Source organism: Balaenoptera borealis (genome assembly GCF_965194805.1).
Source record: "Balaenoptera borealis genome assembly, chromosome: 1".
In the NCBI taxonomy this organism is placed as follows: Eukaryota; Metazoa; Chordata; class Mammalia; order Artiodactyla; family Balaenopteridae; genus Balaenoptera; species Balaenoptera borealis.
The window spans coordinates 98592717-98619487 of NC_138860.1; the positions used below are offsets into that span (position 1 = coordinate 98592717).

General features: G+C 40.0%; 1 protein-coding gene and 1 long non-coding RNA gene across 5 annotated transcripts in view; one reads left to right on the forward strand and one right to left on the reverse strand.

Moving 5' to 3' along the window:
- The window catches only part of LOC309626548, a 110813-nt gene that overhangs the window by 47585 nt on the left and 36457 nt on the right, over positions 1-26771 (reverse strand). The window lies entirely within an intron of this gene.
- SORT1 (sortilin 1) overlaps positions 1099-26771 on the forward strand; it is a 77521-nt gene continuing 51848 nt past the window's right edge. Inside the window, exon 1 of one of the 4 annotated variants that reach the window (XM_082383411.1) lies at positions 1099-4683. In XM_082383411.1, the coding sequence (XP_082239537.1) occupies positions 4246-4683 (438 nt within the window). In that variant the 5' untranslated portion in view covers positions 1099-4245. The remainder of the gene's footprint in view (positions 4684-26771) is intronic. The other 3 variants (XM_082383413.1, XM_082383412.1, XM_082383410.1) reach the window with 3 other exon arrangements.

The window sequence follows — 26771 nt, forward strand, 5'->3', positions numbered from 1 at the left end:
TTCTAAAATTGTTTTAGTGGCTCTGTACAACAGAATCAACTATATTATGAATTCCTTGGTGTTGACAGATGAACTCCCAACTAGTCCAACTCCTCCTCATGTGTTATAGGTACTAATACCACTGTAAACTTCAGTTCTGTAGTTTTTCTTGAGTAAATAGTTATTTTTGCTGCTTTCCTTATATGAAGGAGATGCTATTAATTGACCATCAAAAGAACATGTTCTGAGGCCCTTCCCAAAACTGATGGGTTGGAATAAGCCAGCTACAATGTTGTACTATTTCTTGTGCCTTAAGAGACAATTTGGAATGAGATTTTCTTTTTTTTATGAAGTCAAGGACTATAAAAGAATCAAATTCATGATCTTGGCCTCGCTGGCAATCAATTACAAATCAGTAAGAGAGAACTGGGTAATTCAGAAGTAGTTTACATTAGACTTTGGAATATACTATGAACTTCCCCCATTAGAGCTGCCAGCATATGACTGGTTGAGATGATTTAAAGAATCAATCTATTGGAGCCTCAAAAATGGCCACATGGACCCAGCAATCCCACTACTGGGCATATACCCTGAGAAAACCATAATTAAGAAAGAGACATGTACCACAATATTCATTGCAGCGCTATTTACAATAGCCAGGACATGGAAGCAACCTAAGTGTCCATCGACAGATGAATGGATAAAGATGTGGCACATAAACATAATGGAATATTACTCAGCCATAAAAAGAAACGAAATTGAGTTATTTGTAGTGAGGTGGATGGACCTAGAGTCTGTCATACAGAGTGAAGTAAGTCAGAAAGAGAAAAATACCGTATGCTAACGCATATATATGGAATCTAAAAAAAAAATGGCACTGATGAACCTAGTTGCAGGGCAGGAATAAAGAGGTAGGCATAGAGAATGGACTTGATGACATGGGGTGGGAGGGCAAAGCTGGGGCAAAGTGAGAGTAGCATCGACACATATACTACCTAATGTAAAATAGTTGGCTGGTGGGAAGCAGCAGCATAGCACAGGGAGATCGGCTCGGTGCTTTGCGATGACCTAGAGGGGTGGGCTAGGGAGGATGGGAGGGAGGCTCAAGAGGGAGGGGATGTGGGGACATGTGTATGCATATGGCAGATTTGTTTTGTTGTGCAACAGCAACTAACAGTATTGTGAAGCAATTATACTCCAATATCTATTAAAAGGAATGGCCATATGAAGTAGATATTGTTACTTCTCATATCATACTTAACAGATGAAGAATGTAAGGCTGTGTGACCATGGACTCAGAAAATTAAGCTGTTGAGACTTGAACTCAGATTTTTCTGGTTTTAAATCATCAACTCTTGATTTTACAATGCCAGGCATGAGAAGCCTAGATACCTACTGAGTAATAGGGAAATCTCATTGAGATTTGAAATGTACTATCCACAACATGGCTAATCCACGTGTGAATAATGCAGAATTGATTGTGTATTGTCTTCATTAACATTTGTAAGAAGTTGTACTCTATGATTTCAAATTCTGATTATTTGAATAGGCTGAATTCATATTAAATTTATACCAAATTTCCAGCAAAAAACATGTGCTTATATACATTTGGAAACTGCAATGATGGGAAACATTTGGGAAAACAGAATTTTGCTCTGGACACACACACACACACATAAGGTAGGGAACTAAAGTTATATTGTCACCAATGTTCTGGAGACTGTCGTAGTGATTTTAACCCTGTTATTAAATATAACGTGATCATGAGATTAGTTTCCCTCGTGTTCACCTCTTATCAAATCCTAATAGAAAATGCCATTGAAAAATCCTATCTCAACTAATATTTGTTCAGATTTAACAAATTTGAGTACCTATGTACTATATGCCAAGTAATGTATTAGGCATTGGGGATAGAGCTGTGGTCTAGGTATGGTCTGTGCTCCCATGAAGCTTCTAGTGGGGAGAACTAGACAATAAATACCCCATTTAACTCAATGTAGATTAATGCAGAAATGGACTAAACATGCTGCTTTAGGGCAAGGTGAAGTTGTGTCTCTGAATCATGTGTATTATGTAGGGAAAAATCATATACCAAGGAATAAATTAGCTCTTAGCTTCAGCTTACACTGTACCGGTGAAACAAAAAATTTCATACCTTCTATAATTCCAATTATAGAATTCTTGAAAGAGATGGACTTTGGTTTTGTGTAGAGTTTTAAAATTTCCTACGAAGTTTCTTTTTGCGTCCGTTTAAATAGAATCAGAAAAATAATCTTATTAGCAAAAGCAATGGTTTTGTGATATGTAACTGCTTTCAATTCATCTTTCTGCCACAGAATTTATCTTGGAGAAACATATGGTTTTTAGTATTAAGATAAATTTACATATTTTAGTTCTGCAAGTAAGGTAAGATCTTAGGTGTGGTATTTCACAAAGGAGATCTGACAGTGCAACTTTTGTATTTGGTGCCAGTGTCATCGACAAAACTGAAATACTAAAATAATTCATTCACTCAAACATTTTCTCAGTTCCATATGCAAGGTACCATGTCCCCAGAAGCTGATACAGTTTGAAGAAGGAAACATATTCTGTAAACATACAATGATAACTAAAAGCAATATATTAAAAAGTGAAGGTACTGGTAATTGCAACAATTTAAGAGTTTAAAAGTGTATTTAGTAATTTCTCCAGGAGATGGCACTGTTGAGTTGGCTTTTTTCTTTTCGGACAGTAAGACAATAGACCATTCATCTTTGTGTCACCCAAACAAAGAAATATTCCTGTATAGCCCCTCTTCTCTCCCCGGCTAATCACATGCTACTGGAACTGACTGTCTTGTGATCTACTCCACAGTTGGCACAGATTAAAAAATAATCTATTAAAAAAATTATCTGACACACTGTAGTTAATGGAAAGGAACAAATTGTTCACCAGTTTTCATGGAGCTTTATCTTGTCAGTTCAGTAGCTGAGAACTTGGAATACTATTTTAGTGATTTTACCATCCTGCTCAGATGCCATTCGAAAATATTTTTCACTTGTCATGTCTTACTATGGTTGTTCTGGCAAAATGTAAATTTGTAAATGTAAAAAATGTAAATTTTTGTTTGCAAATTAATGTGACTAGAGGATTTTAATGTAAACCTTGGGTTCCGTGCACTGCACCATTCATTTTCCTCTACAATAAGTATATTCTCATTCGGGTTTACCTGCAGTTAATAGTTAAAAGTAATTTTTAGTTGCTTTCTTTATTTGGGTGTAACGTGTTGTATACTTTGTGTCTTTCTATTTGTTCCCTTTTCTTCTGAACAACTGGCATTCTGAAGAGATGGAGTCAGTAAAGAGAACATCCAGAACTGGTTTTACCTGCACTGCATGTTCCAGAATAAAATTATGGGTGTAGTTTCTGCGATAAAGGGAACAGCATAGGGGTTTTGTTTTATTTATTGGAGGCGGGATGTTAATTTAGGGGATATTATATATTGAAAACCAAACTTGTGCAGTGCGCTCACTGCAGGGTTAAGGCACCCTGATAAATATGCATCTATGCAATGAGCATGTCTAAAGTCGGCACTGAGCCGACTTTATAAAAGGGGGGCAATTCTCTTGCCCCCTTTTACCTGCCCCTAATGCCTAAGCTACTTTCTAACTCCAGGAAAATCAATCAGCAACTCCTTCTTTGGCTTAACCCCCTGCATAAGAGGAAGGTGAGTGAGGAAAGACTTTTCCCCAGGCTTGCGTGAGTCACGGATGTTCTGATGTCTGCCTCCGTGAGGCTTAGCCCACACAGTTCTCCTTCACCTTGTGTCAACAAGGCGGCTGCTTCAGCAGACAATGGGCGCTGCAGCGTGCGGGGGTTAAAAACCAGAAGCACCGGTTCATGACGGAGCCCCCTTTTCCCAGCTGAGCAAGCTCAGGGATTCCCCGAGGAGATTTTCCAGGCGCTGCCACAACCCAAGGAATTTTAGGGGCGTCTCTGGGGGAGAAGAGGGGACCAACCCAGCCCCAACTTGAGGGTGCCAGAGGGAGCAACGAGGAGTCGGGGCGCCATGGAGCGGGGGCGTTCTTGTGAAGGAGGGAAGCTCCTACGCTAACTCTAGAAGCCCGGCCTCGGATACGCCGGCGAGGGGGGGATGACCTCAGCCGTCTCTGCCACGTTCCAGCCAATCAGTCCCGCATCTTGGCATCCTAATCCAGGACCCCCGAAGCCGGAGGCGACGCGAGCCAATGAGCAGTGGGCCGGGGAAGAAGGACAGGCGGCCAGCCTATGGGGGCGGAGAGGCCCGGCTGCGCGTATCCAAGGAGCGCCGGGCTCGGGCTCGGGGGTGTGGCGCGGCGCCGGCGGGGGTGGGCGGGCGCGCAGGGCGGCAGGTGTCGGGAGCGTAGGCATTCGGCGGCGATGGAGCGGCCCCGGGGAGCTGCTGGCGACCTCTCGCGCTGGCCCCACGGCCTCAGCCTCCTCCTCCTCCTCCAGCTGCTGCCGCCGGCGACCCTCGGCCAGGACCGGCTGGACGCGCCGCCACCGCCTGCTGCGCCGCTGTCGCGCTGGTCCGGCCCCGTCGGGGTGAGCTGGGGGCTGCGCGCGGCCGCGCCCGGGGGCCCGGCTCCCCGCGGCGGCCGTTGGCGCCGCAGCGCTCTCGACGAGGATGAGGACTGCGGCGGAGTCCGGGACTTCGTCGGCAGGCTGGCCAACAACACGCACCAGGTGAGCGGGCGCCGGGCTCGGGCACCGCCCGGACTACGAGGTGCCACCCGCGGGCCCCTGGCGGCCGGCCCGCGCACCCGGCTCCTCTTTCTCTGCCCGCGCGCCTCGCGTCCCAGCGGAGGAGACCCCGGCCGCTCGCCCGCCTCGCGGCGCCCGCGCCACCTGGGCCGCGGCCCCGAAACTGCGGCGGGCGGGCGGGCCGAGTCGGGCCGGGAGAGCGGCCCCCGGACGCCGCAGCCCGGGCAGCTGTGTTTCGTCGCAGGGGAAGCCGGCTTAGACTTTCACGGCATTCCTTTTTTTTTTTTTTAAGTTGTCAGAATCTCTCGAGCGTTGTTGTTTTCCGTCTGTATAAATAATTCGGATCCAGCAACGCTATACCCCAACAGGAAGGTGGAGGAGTAATTACCTCTTAAGTGGTTGGAGAAGTTGGGGCTAAGCAGAAACAAACGTGTGTCCTCGCGGGGTCAGTACTTTCAGGGTGGGTAGGCGGGTGTTCAGAAATCCCAAAGCAATGATTAGGTTCCTGTGTGTGTTTTAATAGTTAAAGGAACAAGCTTGGCAATGGGGTGACAGCGTATATGTGATCTCTCTTACGCCTTCAACTTGACCTTCTATCATGGCATTGGACTCTGACCAGGATGTCTAGATCCTGTTGTAACAAGGTTTGCAACGGTTAAGAATCACATTGCAGATACTCTGCTTTGAGCTAGGTCCTAGTCGGACACTTTAAAAATTGTGGCAGTTCTGTTTCTGGGGACAAGCAACCCAACCTCTGCACACTACTGTGTTGACAAAGCCAGTTGTTGGCAACGTCCTGGCTACTTGCTCTAGATCAGCTCGGACATCTTCCTCGTGTTTTTTCTAGAACTACCAGTTTAATTGTTGCATAATGTATTTTCAATTTAATGCATTTTCTCTCTTATATCTCTTCCTCATTCAAAGAGAGTTGCACATGGGAACAGAGGTGAGTGGCTAACTGCCCTTGTCTTCGTTGAACCACATTCTGTATCAGCCGAATCTCAGTCTCCCCTTGATCTTTCTCCCTCTGCCTGGACTCTACTTGTTACCTGTGCAGAATTCTCTGATCTGGGGACCCCGGGCAATTGCAGTCAAAGCATAAGCAGTCAGGGAGAACTCTTGCTAAATGCAGTCCAAGCAGCAGCTGCATAAAGGTGGCCAAGCTAGTGCTGACGTGTGGGACGGGTTGGGTGCAGATAGGGCAGAATGAGAACTGGGAAGTCTTCCTGTTTGATGAGGGGGAAAAAATGTGTAGACTTCCATCTCACAGTGGAGAGTTGAGAAAGGCTTTACAACACCAGTGCCTAATTTATAACGGGAGCACTTCCTTGAGCCAGCCAGACACAGCATTCTTACTCCACATTTGGATTCTTCTCTTGCTGATTGATCTACCTTTAGGACCTGGGGCTACTCCTGGATTTATTCCTTTAGTCAGAATCTTCCCTGGTTGGTTTGAATTTATATGTCATTTGTAATATATTGATTTCTAAAGCAATGGTTGAAAAAACTGGCTCAGGGGGTTCTTAGGCCAGATCTACTCAAGAGCAGATCTGAAACCTCATTCTGTGAAGTCCACATGTTAATAAAAAAATCTTCCCTCTTCTTCTTTCATTTTATTTATTGTTTCCACTGATTTTTTTAAACTTATTTTTTTGTCTTCTTTCATTGACCTCATTTAAAAGAACTGTTTTTGCATTTCTTAATCATCCATGGTTTCTTCAGAGATCCCATCCTTTTTGTAGCATGTGTATGTGGTAAAAGTGGAACCACTGTTAATAATCTTCACCTTAGAAATGGTTGACTAAAGCAGTTCTTAGTGGTGCACCCCCTTAACCAAGAACTGTTATCTAGTTGTCTGTTCTGCTTTTCAATTCTGTATTTTTAGAAGTCATAATAAATCATCCTGAACTCTGCTGAAGAGATCTGGTGTTGGGGGAGCCTTTATAAACAGTGTGAAATAAAAGTATAAGCATAACAGAACAACTTTTTATTAGAAATATTGTATATTTTTGTACAGCTGGGAAAGTGCCATTTAGAGTAGTTTTTCATAAGATGACAGGATTCAATTCCCAAGAAAAATGAAAAGTTCATTGTTCTCTTATTTGTTATAACTTGCTGTTCATGTCAAGCCACATTGCTTCTTGTAGTCAGTGAACATGAATGTCCTCCAAAAGTCCAAGATGTGCTAGATACTGGGGGTGCCAAGATAGAAAGAAGAGATAATTCAGACTGGAGAATGAAAAGCCTTAGAAAGTTTTAGCAAATCTCCTAGACCTGTTTCTATGGCTTATTTGGCTTTGTGAGAATATGTTGGTGTTTAACTAATCTTCTTAAGAAAGCAAAGTAGAACTAAAGCATGATAGTGCTTTTATAGTCTTCTGGTTTTAGGAGACCTGTGCCCTAATGACCTATATAACTCAGTCTCTTCACTCATGAAATCCAGCAAGTATGTGTGTGTGCGTATTTATAAATGATTTTTTCTTAGACTAATGAATAACCTTCCTTTTGCCTTTAACCCCAAACTCTTTTCATGCCACACGTTTAACTGATTCTTTCCTTTAAGTGCTTGGAATGTTCATGACATGTATAACCTTTGTGCATGAGAGAAGTTGAGCAAGCCTAGATTTTATTAATGTTGGTTGCTAAGTTGGATTGCTTCCAAACATTCCTCCTATAAGCACCCCTTTGAGGTTAGGCATGAAGCTCTGTCTTAAAGAAACAGATGAAATGCCTTGGTCAGAGTTATGGTGGTGGCTGACATAATTCCCTTACTTCTCATTCCTGAGTTCAGACTATTTGACAATTTCCTTAAAACTTTTAAAATTTACGATTAGTAAAGCCAGGAATGTTGTTCATTCTCTGTCCTCCTTCTGTTCCTGTCATTAACTACTTCTTTACACATAACTTCCCAACTTCTACCCCAACATCAAAACATCTGGTTTCTTATATAAACAGGCCCTGTAGTGAGGTTGTATGGGGTGTCAGCTCTGAGAAGAATGCGTGTATTTGTTTGCTGGTGCTGGCAGGGCTGAGTCCAGGCTGACAGGACTGAATGTGCCTGTTGGAGGCTTCAGGGAGCTGCCGCACTTAGCCCGTTGTGGATCTTTGTCACACCCGGAAATCTGAAGGTCAGTGCATTTAACTGCCCCGGAACTTTCTAACTGCCTCATTTATCCCAGTATCCCAGTGCCTTCCCCGACACTCCCACCGTCACCCTCTAGTTAATCTTTCTTGAGTCCTGTTTCATCCGTTCGTTTTGGGGCCAAGGAATAGGAATTCTCTAGGATGTCCCTCCTGGTTCTGGTTGAGCAGGATGAGCAAAATCCTCCTGAGGACTCTGTGCCCATACAGTATATTCTTCAGACTTTTAACCCTTACGGGATGTTAAAATGAATTCTGTATTGGGGATTTCAGTTAGAAGTATCAGCAAAGTTGATGAAGTATATTTATCTGGGGAAAGGTTAGTTGTCATCTGATGTTTGGTTGAGGTGAGGGTAGAGAGCTAGCCAGGTAGGACAAGTGGCTGAAAGGGAATGCAGGGTAACAATTAGGTAAATTCTCTGCTGACTCAAATTTTTGGTTCTGCGCATAGTGATTTTTAATTAGAAAATTAAAAATCACTATGATGAGTCTCCTGTTCTGGTCAATTTCTAATGACTATTTTCTTTCTGTAATGATAATAATAATAGGCTCCTCATCCTGCTGTTTTGATCTGATATTTTATGTTAGGTTCACATAGGCTATAAACAGCTTCTTTTGCACTCTGCCAATTTCAAATCAACTCTTGCCAATAAACGTTGGGTTCTCAGTGGGTGACTGCAGAAACCATGCCCCCCAACTTTGTCCTAGTTGGTCTGTTACTCATGTGGTCCTCACAGAAAGGGCAGTGCTTGAGGGCAGTGGTCAGATCAGGAGAGTCACATTTCCTCTTCTTCCTCCCTTCCTACCCCTCAAGCTGTCTTTACAGAAAGTGAACTGTGCTTTGAGACTGGAGAAATGAAGTGCAGATGTTTTATATGATTAGACGCTAATGTTAAGGTAGACCAGATATCAAATTTGACATGTAATTAAAAATGCAGCTTTTCTAGCAGAGGGCTGTGTGGCAATGGCTCCAAAAAAAGATACTGCATTTGTAAATTTCTAAAAAATTTTCAGTTACCTTTTTATCTTTTTCTAACCAGTGTTTCTGTTGCATCTTGTACTCTTCTGTTTAAACGCTTGGTGAAAACTTGTTCTTCCCACTGTCTACGTGGCCTCACTGATCTGTATGTAGGTGGTTTTGAGGAGTAATGGGGCTTGAGGAACAAACTGGTCAATTTCAGTCTGTTCTAGGCAGGGTTTTTTTTTTACTGACACTGTAATGGTGATTGCAGTCAAAGTTGGGTTAGTAATATGTGGCTTTGAACTAGCTGAGTTGAATGAATCTTCATGATAGACGCTTCATACCTTTAGAGGTTGTTAGGTGAATGCTGGGCATGTGTTTTTTGTTGTTTTGTTTGTTTTTGTTTTTTAAGATTGGGGCTATTTTTTCCTTCTCTGTCCTCAACCCCAGTCTCAGGAAACCACAGCAAAAACAAAATCTTCCATTCAGAGCCTGTGGTATTTTCCTGAGAAAGTTTTCTGTGAATGTAATTTATTTTCTGTTTTGCATTTCAGTATCTGGCCCTCAACTCCTCATCTACAGCATGAGAAGTTTTGGACTAGATTTAAAATGTCTAAAAAACTCTGTGATTAATATGGAAGAAGAGGAGGCCAAAGGTTGTGATCACAAACGTTTACTGGTTGATTCCAAGTTTAGAAGCAAATTGTGGCTGTTCTGCTTCCCAGTTGAACTTGAACGTAGCCTGAATTTCACATCTGGGGGTAATTTGTTACCACCTCCAGAGCTTGCTTCAGTGAAATATGAGTGTTCCTAAAGATAACAGGAGTATTTCTTTTTTCATATAATTGTGAAAGACATTTGACTTTTATTTTTTGGGAAATACTTTATTGTTCCTTGTTGGCTGAAAAAAATCTAATGCAAATCAAAGCTACTAGCTTGGATATTCCAAAAGAAAACCAAATAGATATCTAGCAGTAAATTTGTTTTTTCTTTTCCTTCCCTACAGTACTCTGCCAAAACTGGGGCTTTTTTTTTTCTTTTTGTCTTGGCTGCCTGTGTACTTGAAAATAGATGGTCAGCTTTCCATTAATATACTCAGCCCTATGCTAGTTAGAAACTTACATGTGATTAATTGGCTTGATTTATTTTCATTAGAAGAAAATGTATGGTTTTTTCCTTCTAGGGCTTATGAGTAGTATCCCTCTTATGTTTGCTTTTGTTAAGAGTTTTGCTGTTTTTTTTCCTGTATGTTCTAAAAAACTAAGTTCTAATATTGTAGTTGAGCCTGTTTGCAAATCTGGTTCAACAGTAAGATCACCATGAAGTACCAAGAGAAATTGAACTGGGAAGGAAATTTTTAACTGTACTTTAGTACTTCCCAGACAAGATAGTTCAGATCAAATGTTTATCTGGTACCTGCTCTTTGTCAAAGAGATTCACATCATAAATATGCTATATACAAAATTCAAAAAAGACATCTTAATACTCAGATTTGAATCCTGGCTCTGCTGCTTCATAGTTGTATGGTATGATCACAGACAATCACTTAACTTCTCTGACCTTTATTTATTTATTTTTTTTAAACTGGAGAATCAGTTTTAGGATTATTTGGAGAGTCAAATGAGAAGTTTTATCAAAATGTTTTGTTAAATGTATCATGTAGATATCTTTCACTTAAACACTTCTGGAGTTCTGGCCTGTGCGTAAGAAAGGTTAAACATTAAAAACATCCGCATTGATGTCATCTTAAGGATTTAGCTGTTCAGAGACGGCCTGCTGAGAGTTTGGAAGAATTTTTGAAGAAGGCATGACCACTGCAGTGCAGTGGTCTGGGAAAGCCTCATGGATGAAGAGAGAATCAAGGTGTGGAGGGAATTCTTAGGGAGACCTGTAAAGGCATGGAGGTAGGGAAGTCCAAGACATGCTCAGGGGATGATCAGTGGGGACTTTCTGTTGGGGAGAAGTAGTTGATGAGGAGTATGAAAGACTAAGGTTTCCAGGAAAACATAGAGAGAAGTAAAAAAAGATAGCTCTTTGTGGGGGATGGAAAAAGAGGGGAGGTATGGGGAGGGAGTCTGCCATTAGGACTTACTGGGGAAAATGTTTTAACAGGTAGTGGTTGACATGAGGCTAGAGCTGGATAAACCAGAGGTGGAAATGGGGAGCCAAGAAGAGTTATCCTTTTGGAGATTGACCATTACTGTGGTCTTGGAAGAGTTATGTCCAACAGGAGAGAAGAATAGAGGGCAGGGCCGACCATCTTTTATACTTGAAGTGCTCAAGGTTCCAAGAAACAAGCCAGGACTCCTGGACCTTATTGAAGGAGGTTGTGAGCCCAGGCATGAGGAACCCAGAAGCTGTAAGACAGTGAAGCCCGTGAACAGATTTTTCTGAACATTTGTGAACAAGGGTAAGATTGAATTCTTGCTGATAATGTGCTTAAGAGTTTGAATCATAGATTGTTAAGTTGATTAACTGGTCAGATCTCTTACCAAGAAGGCTAAATGACTTGCTTACAGGCCAAGAGCTGGGCGTAGAACATTTATGTCCCAACATGGTGCTGCATTTGGAAGTGTTTCATAGAGATATTTTAAGTCAATGCATTTGCTTTAGGGATAAGGCAAGGTTATAGACCCCAGTTGTAAGTCATGTAGTTGTGAATTCCTCTCTGCCCCTTGAAGTCATAGTTCCCTCAACAGAGCTCAATTAGGCTTTCTAAGCCTCAGCTCTCCATCATGTAAAATGAAGTATTATCATAAGGCTTCGAAGAGAAAATGTTTTGAAAACCTTGAATCCTACCACATATGTAGGATTTATGCCATTTCTTAATAAGCCTGTTGATATATTACTGTGTCCATAGAGTCCAATTGTCAGCCAAATGATCCTGATAAATACCAACTCCAGAGGAACATGTGCATAAAAGGAGACAGATGAGGCATAAATGTATTCGGTTTTATCACTTGGCAGGGATGGGTGACAGGCTTGGGCGGAGGTGGCAAGAATGAGAGTGAGTCAAGATTGGCAGAAATGTAAGAAGCATATGTGTTCTTTTTTTTTTTTTAACCTTCATGATTACATCAAAATTTTAACTGGTTAATATGAGTGATACTAACAAGTGGTATTAATTGGAGTTCTTTGAGGTCGTGGTTAGGAAGGAATGTGATCTCAGGTTAGACCTGGATTCAAACTTCAGTGGTAACCAGGGACAGATGACTCTTAGTGAACCTTAGTTTTTTCATCTATAAAATGGATATACTAATACGTACCTCTTAGGGTCCTTGTGAAGATTAAATGAGACAGTGTAGAATTTGGTGTGTATTCATCCTTTATTGGATGTTTTTTGTAATGATTATCTACACAAAGCTTCTAATGCATTACCAGTTAGATGCTCAGATATTTGTGTATGCCCTTAAATTTTTTTTTCCATAGCTGAAATATTCCAGGAGAGTTAGTATGGGTACTCACAAGAACCAAATCTGTATTAAGAATTATGTTCTAGTTATGTCCTTGGACTTGGAGTTAAAAAAAAAATTGGGTATGGTGAGGGAGAGACCATCTATTCAAAGTGTCTTTCTTGAAGCTATGGGAGATGGAGGAGAAAATAACCCCACCATCATCAGATACCTGGTCATCTGGTTATAATAGTTTCAAGTGTATATAGTTATTTACTTATAGTGTTAAAGAGCTTACAATTAAAAAAAATAAGGCTACTTATAATTCAATAACTATTTCTCTTCTCATTCATTAAGCTTTAAATATGCCGTTTTAAGTTGACAGCTCTAAAATAGCACTTTGCCTCTTTCACCCTGATTCATTAACTGAGCAATCACTATTAGCTTTGTACTCTATTGACCTCTGTAACGTTTTAAGAGATATTAGTGAGATGTGATAGGTACTCCTCAAGAACTTAGCTTGGGAGCATGGCAGACCAGAATGTTAATGGAATTATTTTTTATAATGCGTGTATATCTTTAAGGTAGTATATCAACACTTCCTGGCCTACATTAACTCTGCTCTAGTTGAAGTTACCTTCTCACCAGTCCCTTTAGCTTGCCATGTGCTCTGTTGCTTCTCCATTTTTGTTTTCATGGCATTCCTGCTGTCTGAATGCCTTTCTAGCTCTGCTTGTTTTTTTTCTGTTCTCTCCTACAACATTTAACAATGCCATGTAATCCAGCACTTTACTATATTATTCTATTTTGTATTCACCTTCATTTATTCAATTGGTATTCTCCAGATTATAAACACCTTAAAGGTAGTACAAGCATGACCCCTTGACTTCACCCTTTTGCCTCACATAGTGCTGGAGAAAGCGTAGTCGTTAAATGTATAGTCTGGAGTCAGACAGACATGAGCTTGAATCCTTGCTCTGCCGCTTACCAGCTGTGTAACTTTGGGAGAATTACTTAACCTCTCTGACCCTCCTTCTTCATCTGTAAAGTAGCAGTGGTGCTTTATATATCATGAGTGCTCAGTAAAGGTCAATATTATTATTATTATTATTCAACAACTTTTTATTGAGCACCTACTATGTGTTGGGCCTTGTACTAGGTCCTGGGAACTGATTTGGAACACAACAGACAAGATCCCTGTCTTTATGGACCAGTAGAGAAAATGGACATTAAACACGTATGTAATTACAAATACAATAAGTACCAAGAAGGAAAAAAGCAACTACAGGAGAATAATTGACAGAGGTCCTTTTAGTCTGGGGCACTAGGAAGGACTTGCTGAGAAATTATTTAAACTGGTACTGGAAGATGAATAGAAATTTTCCTGTAGGAGTGTCCCAGACAGAGAGAAAAGCATGTCCACAGGCCTGGGGCTAGAAAGAGTGTGGTGCACCCAGAGGTCTGGAAGAAGGCCAGTGTGGCTGCAGCAGAGGGAGGCCGGGCTGGTCCCCACACCCAGTGGGGACCGGTGAGCTTTTATGGTCCAGTCAGCTGGCCACTGGTGCATATCCTTTCATCACTTTCTTTTCTTTGAAATGAGACTAAGCTGTAAAAATTAAATGCTAACAGTTTGAAATTTAACTCATTTATTAGGCATGATTAGAAATGAATTATCCCATGAAGATGAGTTTTTCGAAAACTAAGCCTAGGGTAGGCATTTAAGCCTAGGGTAGGCATTTAAGCCTACCCTTTTAAATGCCAAAGTTTCTTGTTTTTGTTTTTTTTAATTAATTAATTAATTAATTAATTAATTTATTTATTTATTTATGGCTGTGTTGGGTCTTCGTTTCTGTGCGCGGGCTTTCTCTAGTTGCGGCGAGCGAGGGCTACTCTTCATCGCGGTGCACGGGCTTCTCATTGTTGTGGCTTTTCTTATTGCAGAGCAAAGGCTCTAGACGCGCAGGCTCAGAAGTTGTGCCTCACGGGCTTAGTTGCTCCGCGGCATGTGGGATCTTCCCAGACCAGGGCACAAACCCGTGCCTCCTGCATTGGCAAGCAGACTCTTAACCACTGCGCCACCAGGGAAGCCCAGTTTTTGTTGTTTTTAATGGACATCTTTCTAAAATACGTCTCTGCCTTCTTTGTCAGCAGTATGACCTTGGATCATTAAGGAGATTAAATTATGCTGTACCACGACTCACATTATTTTAAAGTGGTATGGCATTAATGCCCTCAAGGTCCGTTGAGATTTGTGGGGCTATTTTCTCCCATTTTGAATGGCCCAGATTTATAAGCTTAGTGCCATTGTCTGCCTGTTGAAGTTTACTCTTTTTTTCCTGCAGAAATGATAGTCCCCTTGCAATATCCTGTTCCTTCTTGCTGCTGTCCCTGTCTCTAGATACACTGTCCCCCAAATTTAACTTCTGTAAGCTAAGAAATTTTACTTAGCTTAATTTTACTTCTGTAAGATGCTTCTGTAAACTAAGAAAAAGATTACTAATTTTAGGCAATCTAACAGGTTTAGCAGATTGATTTAGAGTGATGGTCTGCAGGTTTCTCTTAGTGGTCAGGTGCGTAGGGTTTTATTGCATGGACAGCGTCATCTGAGGTCTCTCTCCCTTGCTTCCTTTCAGTGAGTGCCCAGGTTGTCGAGGTTTCTAGATAATGGAGTTGCTGTTGCCCTTTCCTGTTGACACTAGAGTATTGTGGAGCAAGGGGTTGATTTTTTTTTTTTTCCCCAAATAAAGGCAGAGCAGTGGAAAAGCAAACTGAGGTGTGAAATTATTGATGAGTCATAGAATTTTAAAGCTTATAGGGACTAGAAATGTTGTCATTCCAGCTTCCTCGCCTTGGTGGTGAAGTTAGGTTTTACTGCCCAAGTTCACAGAGCTGTTGGCAGAGCCGGAAATGAAATTCACGTTGACCAGGTATTAGCCCAGTGCTCTCCTCTGTATCATCCTGCCTCACAGAAAACTGAATAATTGAATAGGTTTGCAAACTTGTATACTGTTTTATGTTTAGCCTTTTTATTTCTAATGATAGTCTCTGGGAGGACTGGAACATTTGTGATCTTATTTTTGGCTCATGTTTTATGATCCTAGCAGTGCCTTATTTAACAGAACTGTATTCTGTTAAGATTGTATTCCTGCCCGCAAGAGCTTCACCCAGGTTTTGTCCCAAACCTCTCTTACACCATCACTGTATCCTGTCTATCCCTGTGTTCCCTGTTTGGGGTTTGGAAGCCTAAATCTTAAATTCCCAGCCTTTATGGGATCACCAGTGCCTTGTTATTTCATTTGATTCTTATTCCAGTGAGTGAAGGAGCATAATTCAGTTTTACTCCTGAGGAAGTAGATTCCCAAGAGAGAAAATGATTTGTGCCTACTTTCCCAACCAGTTAGTTACTAGACCAGGCTTTAACACCCTTTTGCAGTTTTATTTTCACAATGACAGGTTGTCTTCTGTAGGTTGAATATCTAGCATGTTTAGACTTCATATTTAGACTTCTGTTAAGAAGTGTGTTCATAGAGTACAAGCTTCCTGAGCACAGAGTATGTGTTATCACTGCTGTGTCCGCAGTGCCCCAAAGAGGTCCAGCACATGGTAAGCAAGCAGATGTATTTGTTGAAAGAAGGAATGTGTGTGAAGGATGGCATCATTGAATTCACTCTCTGTTTACTTGCCAGAGAGGTTGCTCCTGATGGCCAGACTGTCGGGTTATCTGCAAGTGGCTTTTAAACTGGGGCCTGCTGTGTGAAACTGATCCAGGCTCAGTTGTGCTGATGTTAATTCTTACAGTGTTTTACTTTTGATCAGGTGTGTAACTAAAGATAGGCAGAGGTTTCTCATTTACCAAAATTTTTTTCCAAGCTACGGTGACTCTCGGGACCAACTTTAAGTTCTCCCAGCTATAGTAACAGTAGTTTAATTAGACTTCTTGTTTGATTAGATGTGAAGACAAAGTTATTTCCGTAAAGAATGTTGTGTTTTATGGCCTTTCTCTTTTCCAGATGGAACTAGGGATTAGCCAAATGACCACAGAAATGGACATTTTTGTTAATTCATGGTCTCTAAAATGTGTGGACCTCAGACTTTAAATGGTGGGCATTAAATGTGTGGATGAGTCTTGCATTATCCTCTGTCAAGATGGTTGTATTTCAGAGAAGGTAGTACAAGCTGTCACCTACTTTCTAACGTAATGGGTCCCTGAAAACCAATTTGGTTATAAATGCCAGTCAGTGACTCCCTGCTGCCCAGAGCTCCCCTACCAGAGGTCAGTATATAGATATCAGTGCCACCTGGGACACTAGAAATCACTATTCAACAGATGATGGGGTGGGGAGTAATTCAGTCACTCTGGAAAAACTATAAAGAAGAAACACCACCATAAATTCTGCCACTTAGAGATGGTTGCTGTTAATATTTGGAAGACTATGTTTTTAACCATAAACGCACACACACACGATTTTACATGCTATTCTGTAAACCTGCTTTTTACTCAACATGTTATGAATATCTTTCAATGTCAGTAAATACCTGAAACATTTTCATTAGCACCTGTTATATTGTTTCATTGCATAACATAACGCATTTAACAAAGCTTCAGTTCTTGTCTAGAATATACAGATATAGTAATCTGGGGTTGTTATGTGGATTAAATGATAATGTGTGTAAGATGTTTAACACAGTAGATGGCCTGCAGGATGCAATAAACCTTCAGGTGTATAACATATTTTGTAAAGATGTGTTAAGTATCCCCTGATAATAAATTCCTGAGTGGGATTGCTTGGGTCATGTGGTGTGGACATTTTCAGTTCTGATTCACATCACCAAATAGCTCTCCAGAAAAGTTACAGCAGTTTATATACTCCCACCCACAGTGCACACAGGTGCTCCGGTCTCCACCCCTCACTGGATACATTTTGTCAAGCGCTTCCAACAGGTGGAAAATGTTATCACATTATTTTTCTTTGATTTTCTTTTGATTACTAGTGAGATTGAATAGCTTTTCAAACATTATTGGTCATTTCTGTGTCCTTTTGTGAATTACTTGTTTGTGTCCTTTGCCTATTTTCTTTTCTTTTAAGTTTTATTTATTTTTGGCTGCGTTGGGTCTTAGTTGCTGCGCACGGGGGCTACGCTTCGTTGCAGTGCGCAGACTTCTCATTGCGGTGGCTTCTCATGTTGCGAGCATGGGCTCCAGGTGCCGGCTTCAGTAGTTGCAACACACAGGCTCAGTAGTTGCAGCACGTGGGCCCTAGAGCACGTAGTTGTGACGCATGGGCTCAGTAGTTGTGGCTCGCGGGCTCTAGAGCGCAGGTTCAGTAGTTGTGGCGCATGGGCTTAGTTGCTCTGCGGAATGTGGGATTTTCCCGGACCAGGGCTCAGACCCATGTCCCCTGCATTGGCAGGCGGATTCTTAACCACTGCGCCACCAGGGAAGTCCCTGCCTATTTTCTTTTGAGATCTTTGTCTTTTTCTTATTGATTTGAAAACTCTGTATTAACCCTTTATTGTGTTGCAAATAATTTTTTCCAGTTTTTTTTTAACTTTATGTGCAGTATTTTGCCATTAATTTTTTTTTTTTTGAAATAGTCAAAGTAATTGCTGTATTAAGGGTTCTGGGTTTTGTATCATTTTTTGTAATGGTCTTCTCATTTCTAAGATTATAAAAATACTCATAATTCTAGGATTTTTATGGTTTAACTTTCTGTATTTAAATCTTTGTCATATGTGGAATTTAATGTGGAGTCGGGGGGGTTGGTGGTAAGAAGGGAGTTAGGAATCCAGCTTTTTATTTTTTCCAAATAGCTGGTTTTTCCAAAACTCTTTTACCACAGATTTGAAATGCTTGCTTTATCATACACTAAAAGAAACTTTGTCCAGTCTTGGACTTTGTTTTGTTCCATTGATCTGTCTTATCTATTCCTGTGCCAGTAACTGTGCTAGGGGAGTAATAAACCTCTCACTAGATGGGGCAAGTTTCATGCTCATCTGCTCCTGATAGAATCAAGCTGACATTTGACATAGCTAGTCTTAAAGTTCTTGGTTTCTGAGCTTTCTACAATAGAGTATGATTATGTAATCTGAATTACTGTATTTACTCTGTGGCCCCTCTAGATGCTGGTTTTGGATTGCTAATCACACAAACAGTATATTTACGTGGTTTCCCTTAATTTTGACCTGCTTCTAGATCCTACATTTGACTGACTGCTTAGTGATATTTAGTGGCCAGATCGTGTTCTCTTTGTGCTAAATAATCTACCTCTTAAGCATGCTACATTGGAGCAGCACAACTATTGTTTACCAGAAATAAAACAGGCTTCAGCTCTCTGCCACCTTCTCCATTTCATTTGTCATGTGTACAGCTAACACATAACATCTTTTTTGTAACAGTGCTTGAAGTAGACACTTTACCTTCTATTGGCTGGACTCCTCAACTCCTAAATGTTTTTATATGTTTAGTATTTTAATATTGTAGGATATTCATTGGAAATATTGTGTTGGAGGTTTGGGGTTTTCTCTTCCTAAAGAGCTTATTCTGCCTTTCAGTTCTTTCTATCCACAGAGCTTTGTCCTCTGCTCTTATTTCTTTTATTCATCTAACTTTGCCTTGATTAGAGCAATTGAACCATAACTTATTCGTTGATTATGTCCAGCTGTATGTACCGTTGGAAACCTTCCGCGTTTTTTTTTGTTTTTACAATTTGTTTTTATTTGTATCACACAGTACAACTGTTCAAAAAACTTTATGCCATTCTGGAAAAGAAAAGGCTCCCTTAAATAGAAGGACCAAAGTGATAATGGGGAGAATAAAATAGATTAATGGAGGAAAATGCGGTTTTGGATTCTTTATCTAATAATAGTATGATAGGCAGAAAGAGTTCCAAGGTTTACTTCCAAAGGACCAAAACAAATGAAATCCTAGAAAAGAATATGGAGGCAGCCAACTAGCCAATTGACCATTACATAGGTAGAACATAACCCGCCTTCCATTAATCCCATCACCAAGGAGTATCATTTGCTTTTGCTTAGGACCAGGAATGTGTACATTGTGATGCTCAGAAAGGCAGCAGAGAAGCACCATATATTTTCAATCCAGAATGAACACAACATACTGTGGAATCTCTTGGGTTTAGTTTCTCCCAAGAATAGATCTGACTCTTGTGGGGTAAAAGAAAGTAAGAACCAGGCTGCCCTGGGAAACCTTCCTTGTTTGAGTGATCCTGTGGCCTCGTCTCAGCTTTCCTTGGGTGTTTCAAGAAGTACTCTTTCCTTTCACACACATTTCCTTTTCTCTATTTTTATTTTCCTTCTATTTCCACTGTAACTGTGTTTATCCTGATCTTGAAATTCTTATTTAACAAGTACTTAATAGCATCTACCGTATACGCAGCACTTTACTAGTTGGTGAAATTAATATATTTTATTTGTGTTACCCTTTGAAATTTTTCAAAATACTTGCCTATATCTTCGTGTTTGTTCTGCTTGCACAACTCCCTTCTACCATACCTTGCTATTGCTCCCAACTGCTCCCACCGCTGTCAGCCCTGCTTACATCTTAGTGGACAGACTTTTACTTCTTTATACTCAAATATTTGAATTTCTCTTCTGTATAGTCTACTCCTGGCCATTGCCTCTAAACACTTTGATGTGTTTACCAATTTTTGACTATATGGAATTGATGGTAACTACAGTGAAGGAGAGGAGTAAGGTCACTATTGTATGTGTGAACACCCAAGAAGACATACTAGTGTTTAACAATGTTGTGGCTGGCAGTAAGGGCATAGGAAGAAACCCTACTTAGCCAGTATTTACTGAAATGGTGGTAATCATGGTAGAGGGGAGATTACACACAGATCAATTTTGGTAGCGGGGGTTTGGGAATACACTTTTACGGAGATGTTCATGGAGAACTTACTATCTATAAGACCTTGTGCTAGGCCTGACAGGAAATACCAGATCATACTGTTTGCCATCTAAGAATTCCTAACAATTTGAGAGGTAGCCAAATATGTGAATAGTTATAGTACAAGCAACATCAATAAGTGCTGTGAGAATAATATCTAAGAAGAGATCATTCAGGCTCTGATAATTAGGAACTAGAATGGTTGGTTTTACATGGAAAAATGGGATTGCAGCTGTCTTTCAGATCTTTTGCATTGGTGTAGTCCCTCTCTTGTGGCTATCAAAAAGAAACACCCACAATGTGGGAATGTAAATTGGTACAGCCACTATGGAAAACAGTATGGAGATTCCTCAGAAAACTAAAAACAGAGTTTGCCATATGGTCCAGCAATCCCACTCCTGGACATATACCCAGACAAAACTATAATTCTAAAAGATGCATGCACTCGTGTGTTCATGGCAGAGCTATTTACAATAGCCAAGACATAGAAACAACCTAAATGTCCATCAACAGGTGAATAGGTAAAGAAGATGTATGTACACAATGGAATATTACTCAGCCATAAAAAATAATGTAATACTGTAATGCCATTTGCAATGACATGGATGGACCTAGAGATTATCATACTGAGAGAAGTAAGTCAGAAAGAGAAAGACAAATACCATACGATATCACTTATTTGTGGAATCTAAAATAGGACACAAATGAACATAAGTACAAAACAAAAACAGACTCACAGATACAGAGAACAGACTTGTGGTTCCCAGTGGTGGGGTGTATGTGTGTGAGGGAAGGATTGGGATTTTGGGATTAGCAGATGCAAACTATTGTATATAGAATGGATAAACAACAAGTTTCTACTGTATAGCACGGGGAACTATATTCAATATCCTGTGATAAACCATAATGGAAAAGAATATGAAAAAGAATATATTGGGTAGGCCAAAAAGTTCATTTGGGTTTTTTCCATAAGATGTTAAGGAAAAACCCAGACTAACTTTTTGACCAACCCAATATGTATAACTGAGTCACTTTGCTGTACAGCAGAAATTAAACACAATTTTGTAAATCAACTATACTTCAATAAAATTAAAAAAAAGAAAAGAAAAACCCACCATATAATGCTGAGGAGCGATGGACAAGTTCAGAACAGAACCTTTCTTCTTTAAAACCTGCATTTTTGGGCTTCCCTGGTGGTGCAGTGGTTGAGAATCTGCCTGCCAATGCAGGGGACATGGGTTCAAGCCCTGGTCTGGGAAGATCCCACATGCCGCGGAGCAACTGGGCCCGTGAGCCACAATTACTGAGCGTGCGCATCTGGAGCCTGGGCTCCTCAACAAGAGAGGCCGCGATAGTGAGAGGCCCGCGCACCGCGATGAAGAGTGGCCCCCACTTGCCACAACTAGAGAAAGTCCTCGCACAGAAACGAAGACCCAACACAGCCATAAATAAATAAATTACTTACTTAACAAAAATTTTTTTAAAAACCTGCATTTTTTTTAATGTGTAAAATTTATTGATTTTTCATACATTCAGAGAGTTATGCAGTTGTCAACTACAATCATTTTTTATTTTTATTTTTTTTTTTTTATTTTTTTTTAACATCTTTATTAGAGTATAGTTGCTTTACAATGGTGTGTCAGTTTCTGCTTTATAACAAAGTGAATCAGTTATACATATACATATATCCCCATATCTCTTCCCTCTTGCATCTCCCTCCCTCCCACCCTCCCTATCCCACCCCTCTAGGTGGTCACAAAGCACCAAGCTGATCTCCCTGTGCTATGCGGCTGCTTCCCACTAGCTATCTATTTTACGTTTGGTAGTGTATATATGTCCATGCCACTCTCTCACTTTGTCCCAGCTTACCCTTCCCCCTCCCCGTATCCTCAAGTCCATTCTCTAGTAGGTCTGCATCTTTATTCCCATCTTGCCCCTAGGTTCTTCTGACCATTTTCTTTTTTTTTTTTTTTTTTTTTTTTAGATTCCATATATTTGTGTTAGCATACAGTATTTGTTTTTCTCTTTCTCACTTACTTCACTCTGTATGACAATCTCTAGGTCCGTCCACCTCACTACAAATAACTCAGTTTTGTTCCTTTTTATGGCCGAGTAATATTCCATTGTATATATGTGCCACATCTTCTTTATCCATTCATCTGTCAATGGACACTTAGGTTGCTTCCATGTCCTGGCTATTGTAAATAGAGCTGCAGTGAACATTGTGGTACATGACTCTTTTTGAATTATGGTTTTCTCAGGGTATATGCCCAGTAGTGGGATTGCTGGGTCATATGGTAGTTCTATTTTTAGTTTTTTAAGGAACCTCCATACTGTTCTCCATAGTGGCTGTATCAATCTACATTCCCACCAACAGTGCAAGAGGGTTCCCTTTTCTCCACACCCTCTCCAGCATTTACTGTTTGTAGATTTTTTGATGATGGCCCTTCTGACCGGTGTGAGATGATATCTCACTGTACTCTTGATTTGCATTTCTCTAATGCTTAATGATGTTGAGCATTCGTTCATGTGTTTGTTGGCAATCTGTATATCTTCTTTGGAGAAATGTCTATTTAGGTCTTCTGCCCAGTTTTGGATTGGGTTGTTTGTTTTTTTGATATTGAGCTGCATGAACTGCTTATAAATCTTGGAGATTAATCCTTTGTCAGTTGCTTCATTTGCAAACATTTTCTCCTATTCTGAGGGTTGTCTTTTCGTCTTGTTTATGGTTTCCTTTGCTGGGCAAAAGCATTTAAGTTTCATTAGGTCCCATTTGTTTATTTTTGTTTTTTTTTCCATTTCTCTAGGAGGTGGGTCAAAAAGAATCTTGCTATGATTTATGTCATAGAGTGTTCTGCCTATGTTTTCCTCTAAGAGTTTGATGGTGGCTGGCCTTACATTTAGGTCTTTAATCCATTTTGAGTTTATTTTTGTGTGTGGTGTTAGGGAGTGTTCTAATTTCATTCTTTTACATGTAGCTGTCCAGTTTTCCCAGCACCACTTATTGAAGAGGCTGTCTTTTCTCCACTGTATATTCTTGCCTCCTTTATCAAAGATAAGGTGACCATATGTGCGTGGGTTTATCTCTGGGCTTTCTGTCCTGTTCCATTGATCTATATTTCTGTGTTTGTGCCAGTACAATACTGCCTTGATTACTGTAGCTTTGTAGTATAGTCTGAAGTTCAGTAGCCTGATTCCTCCAGCTCCGTTTTTCTTTCTCAAGATTGCTTTGGCTATTTGGGGTCTTTTGTGTTTCCATACAAATTGTGAAATTTTTTTGTTCTAGTTCTGTGAAAACTGCTAGTGGTAGTTTGATAGAGATTGTGTTGAATCTGTAGATTGCTTTGGGTAGTAGAGTCATTTTCACAATGTTGATTCTTCCAATCCAAGAACATGGTATATCTCTCCATCTATTTGTATCATCTTTAATTTCTTTCATCAGTGTCTTATAATTTTCTGCATACAGGTCTCTTGTCTCCTTAGGTAGGTTTATTCCTAGGTATTTTATTCTTTTTATTGCAGTGGTAAATGGGAGTGTTTTCTTAATTTCACTTTCAGATTTTTCATCATTAGTGTATAGGAATGCAAGAGATTTCTGTGCGTTAATTTTGTATCCTGCTGCTTTACCAAATTCATTGATTAGCTCTAGTAGTTTTCTGGTAGCATCTTTAGGATTCTCTATGTATAGTATCATGTCATCTGCAAACAGTGACAGCTTTACTTCTTCTTTTCCAGTTTGGATTCCTTTTATTTCTCTTTCTTCTCTGATTACTGTGGCTAAAACTTCCAAAACTATGTTGAATAATATTGGTGATAGTGGGCAACCTTGTCTTGTTCCTGATCTTAGTGGAAATGGTTTCAGTTTTTCACCATTGAGGACAATGTTGGCTGTGGGTTTGTCATATATGGCCTTTATTATGTTGAGGAAAGTTCCCTCTATGCCTACTTTCTGGAGGGTTTTTATCATAAATGGGTGTTGAATTTTGTTAAAAACTTTCTCTGCATCTATTGAGATGATCATATGGTTTTTCTCCTTCAATTTGTTAATATGGTGTATCACATTGATTGATTTGCATATATTGAAGAATTCTTGCATTCCTGGGATAAACCCCACTTGATCATGGTGTATGATCCTTTTAATGTGCTGTTGGATTCTGTTTGCTAGTATTTTGTTGAGGATTTTTGCATCTATGTTCATCAGTGATATTGGCCTGTAGTTTCTTTCTTTGTGACATCTTTGTCTGGTTTTGGTATCAGAGTGATGGTGGCCTTGTAGAATGAGTTTGGGAGTGTTCCTCCCTCTGCTATATTTTGGAAGAGTTTGAGAAGGATAGGTGTTAGGTCTTCTCTAAATGTTTGATAGAATTCACCTGTGAAGCCATCTGGTCCTGGGCTTTTGTTTGTTGGAAGATTTTTAATCACAGTTTCAATTTCAGTGCTTGTGATTGGTCTGTTCATATTTTCTCTTTCTTCCCAGTTCAGTCTCGGAAGGTTGTGCATTTGTAAGAATTTGTCCATTTCTTCCAGGTTGTCCATTTTTGGGGCATATAGTTGCTTGTAGTAATCTCTCATGATCCTTTGTATTTCTGCAGTGTCAGTTGTTACTTCTCCTTTTTCATTTCTAATTCTATTGATTTGAGTCTTCTCCCTTTTTTTCTTGATGAGTCTGGCTAGTGGTTTATCAGTTTTGTTTATCTTCTCAAAGAACCAGCTTTTAGTTTTGTTGATCTTTGCTATCGTTTCCTTAATTTCTTTTTCATTTATTTCTGATCTGATCTTTATGATTTCTTTCCTTCTGCTAACTTTGGGGTTTTTTTGTTTTTCTAATTGCTTAAGGTGTAAGGTTAGGTTGTTTATTTCAGATGTTTCTTGTTTCTTAAGGTAGGCTTGTATAGCTATAAACTTCCCTCTTAGAACTGCTTTTGCTGCATCCCATAGGTTTTGGGTCGTCGTGTTTTCATTGTCATTTGTTTCTAGGTATTTTTTGATTTCCTCTTTGATTTCTTCAGTGATCTCTTGGTTATTAAGTAGTGTGTTGTTTAGCCTTCATGTGTTTGTATTTCTTACAGATTTTGTCCTGTAATTGATATCTAGTCTCATAGCGTTGTGGTCAGAAAAGATACTTGACACGATTTCAGTTTTCTTAAATTTACCAGGGTTTCATTTGTGACCCAAGATATGATACGTCCTGGAGAATGTTCCATGAGCACTTGAGAAGAATGTGTATTCTGTTTTTGGATGGAATGTCCTATAAATATCAATTAAGTCCATCTTGTTTAATATATCATTTAAAGCTAGTGTTTCCTTATTTATTTTCATTTTGGATGATCTGTCCATTGGTGAAAGTGGGGTATTAAAGTCCCCTACTATGATTGTGTTACTGTTTATTTCCCCTCTTATGGCTGTTAGTATTTGCCTTATGTATTGAGGTGCTCCTATGTTGGGTGCATAAATATTTACAATTGTTATATCTTCTTCTTGGATTGATCCCTTGATCACTATGTAGTGTCCTTCTTTGTGTCTTGTAATAGTCTTTGTTTTAAAGTCTATTTTGTCTGATATGAGAATTGCTACTCCAGCTTTCTTTTGATTTCCATTTGCATGGAATATCTTTTTCCATCCCCTCACTTTCAGTCTGTATGTGTCCCTAGGTCTGAAGTGGGTCTCTTGTAGACAACATATACGGGTCTTGTTTTTGTATCCATTCAGCCAGTCTTTGGCTTTTGGTTGGAGCATGTAATCCATTTACATTTAAGGTAGTTATCAATATGTATGTTCCTATTCCCATTTTCTTAATTGTTTTGGGTTTATTGTTGTAGGTCTTTTCCTTCTCTTGTGTTTCTTGCCTAGAGAAGTTCCTTTAGCATTTGTTGTAAAGCTGGTTTGGTGGTGCTGAATTCTCTTAGCTTTTGCTTGTCTGTAAAGCTTTTAATTTCTCAAATCTGAATGAGATCCTTGCTGGGTAGAGTAATCTTGGTTGTAGGTTTTTCTCTTTCATCATTTTAAATATGTCCTGCCAGTCCCTTCTGGCTTGCAGAGTTTCTGCTGAAAGATCAGCTGTTAACCTTATGGGGATTCCCTTACGAGTTACTTGTTGTTTTTCCCTTGCTGCTTTTAATATTTGTTCTTTGTATTTAATTTTTGATAGTTTGATTAATATGTGTCTTGGCGTGTTTCTCCTTGGATTTATCTTGTATGGGACTCTCTGTGCTTCCTGGACTTGATTAACTATTTCCTTTCCCATATTAGGGAAGTTTTCAACTATCATCTCTTCAAATATTTTCTCAGTCCTTTTCTCTTTCTCTTCTTCTTCAGGGACCCCTATAATTCGAATGTTGGTGCATTTAATGTTGTCCCAGAGGTCTCTAAGACTGTCCTCAATTCTTTTCATTCTTTTTTCTTTACTCTGCTCTGCAGTAGTTATTTCCACTATTTTATCTTCCAGGTCACTTATCCGTTCTTCTGCCTCAGTTATTCTGCTATTGATCCCTTCTAGGGAATGTTTCATTTCATTTATTGTGTTGTTCATCTCTGTTTGTTTGCTCTTTAGTTCTTCTAGGTCCTTGTTAAACGTTTCTTGTATTTTCTCCATTCTATTCCCAAGATTTTGGATCATATTTACTATCATTATTCTGAATTCTTTTTCAGGTAGACTGCCTATTTCCTC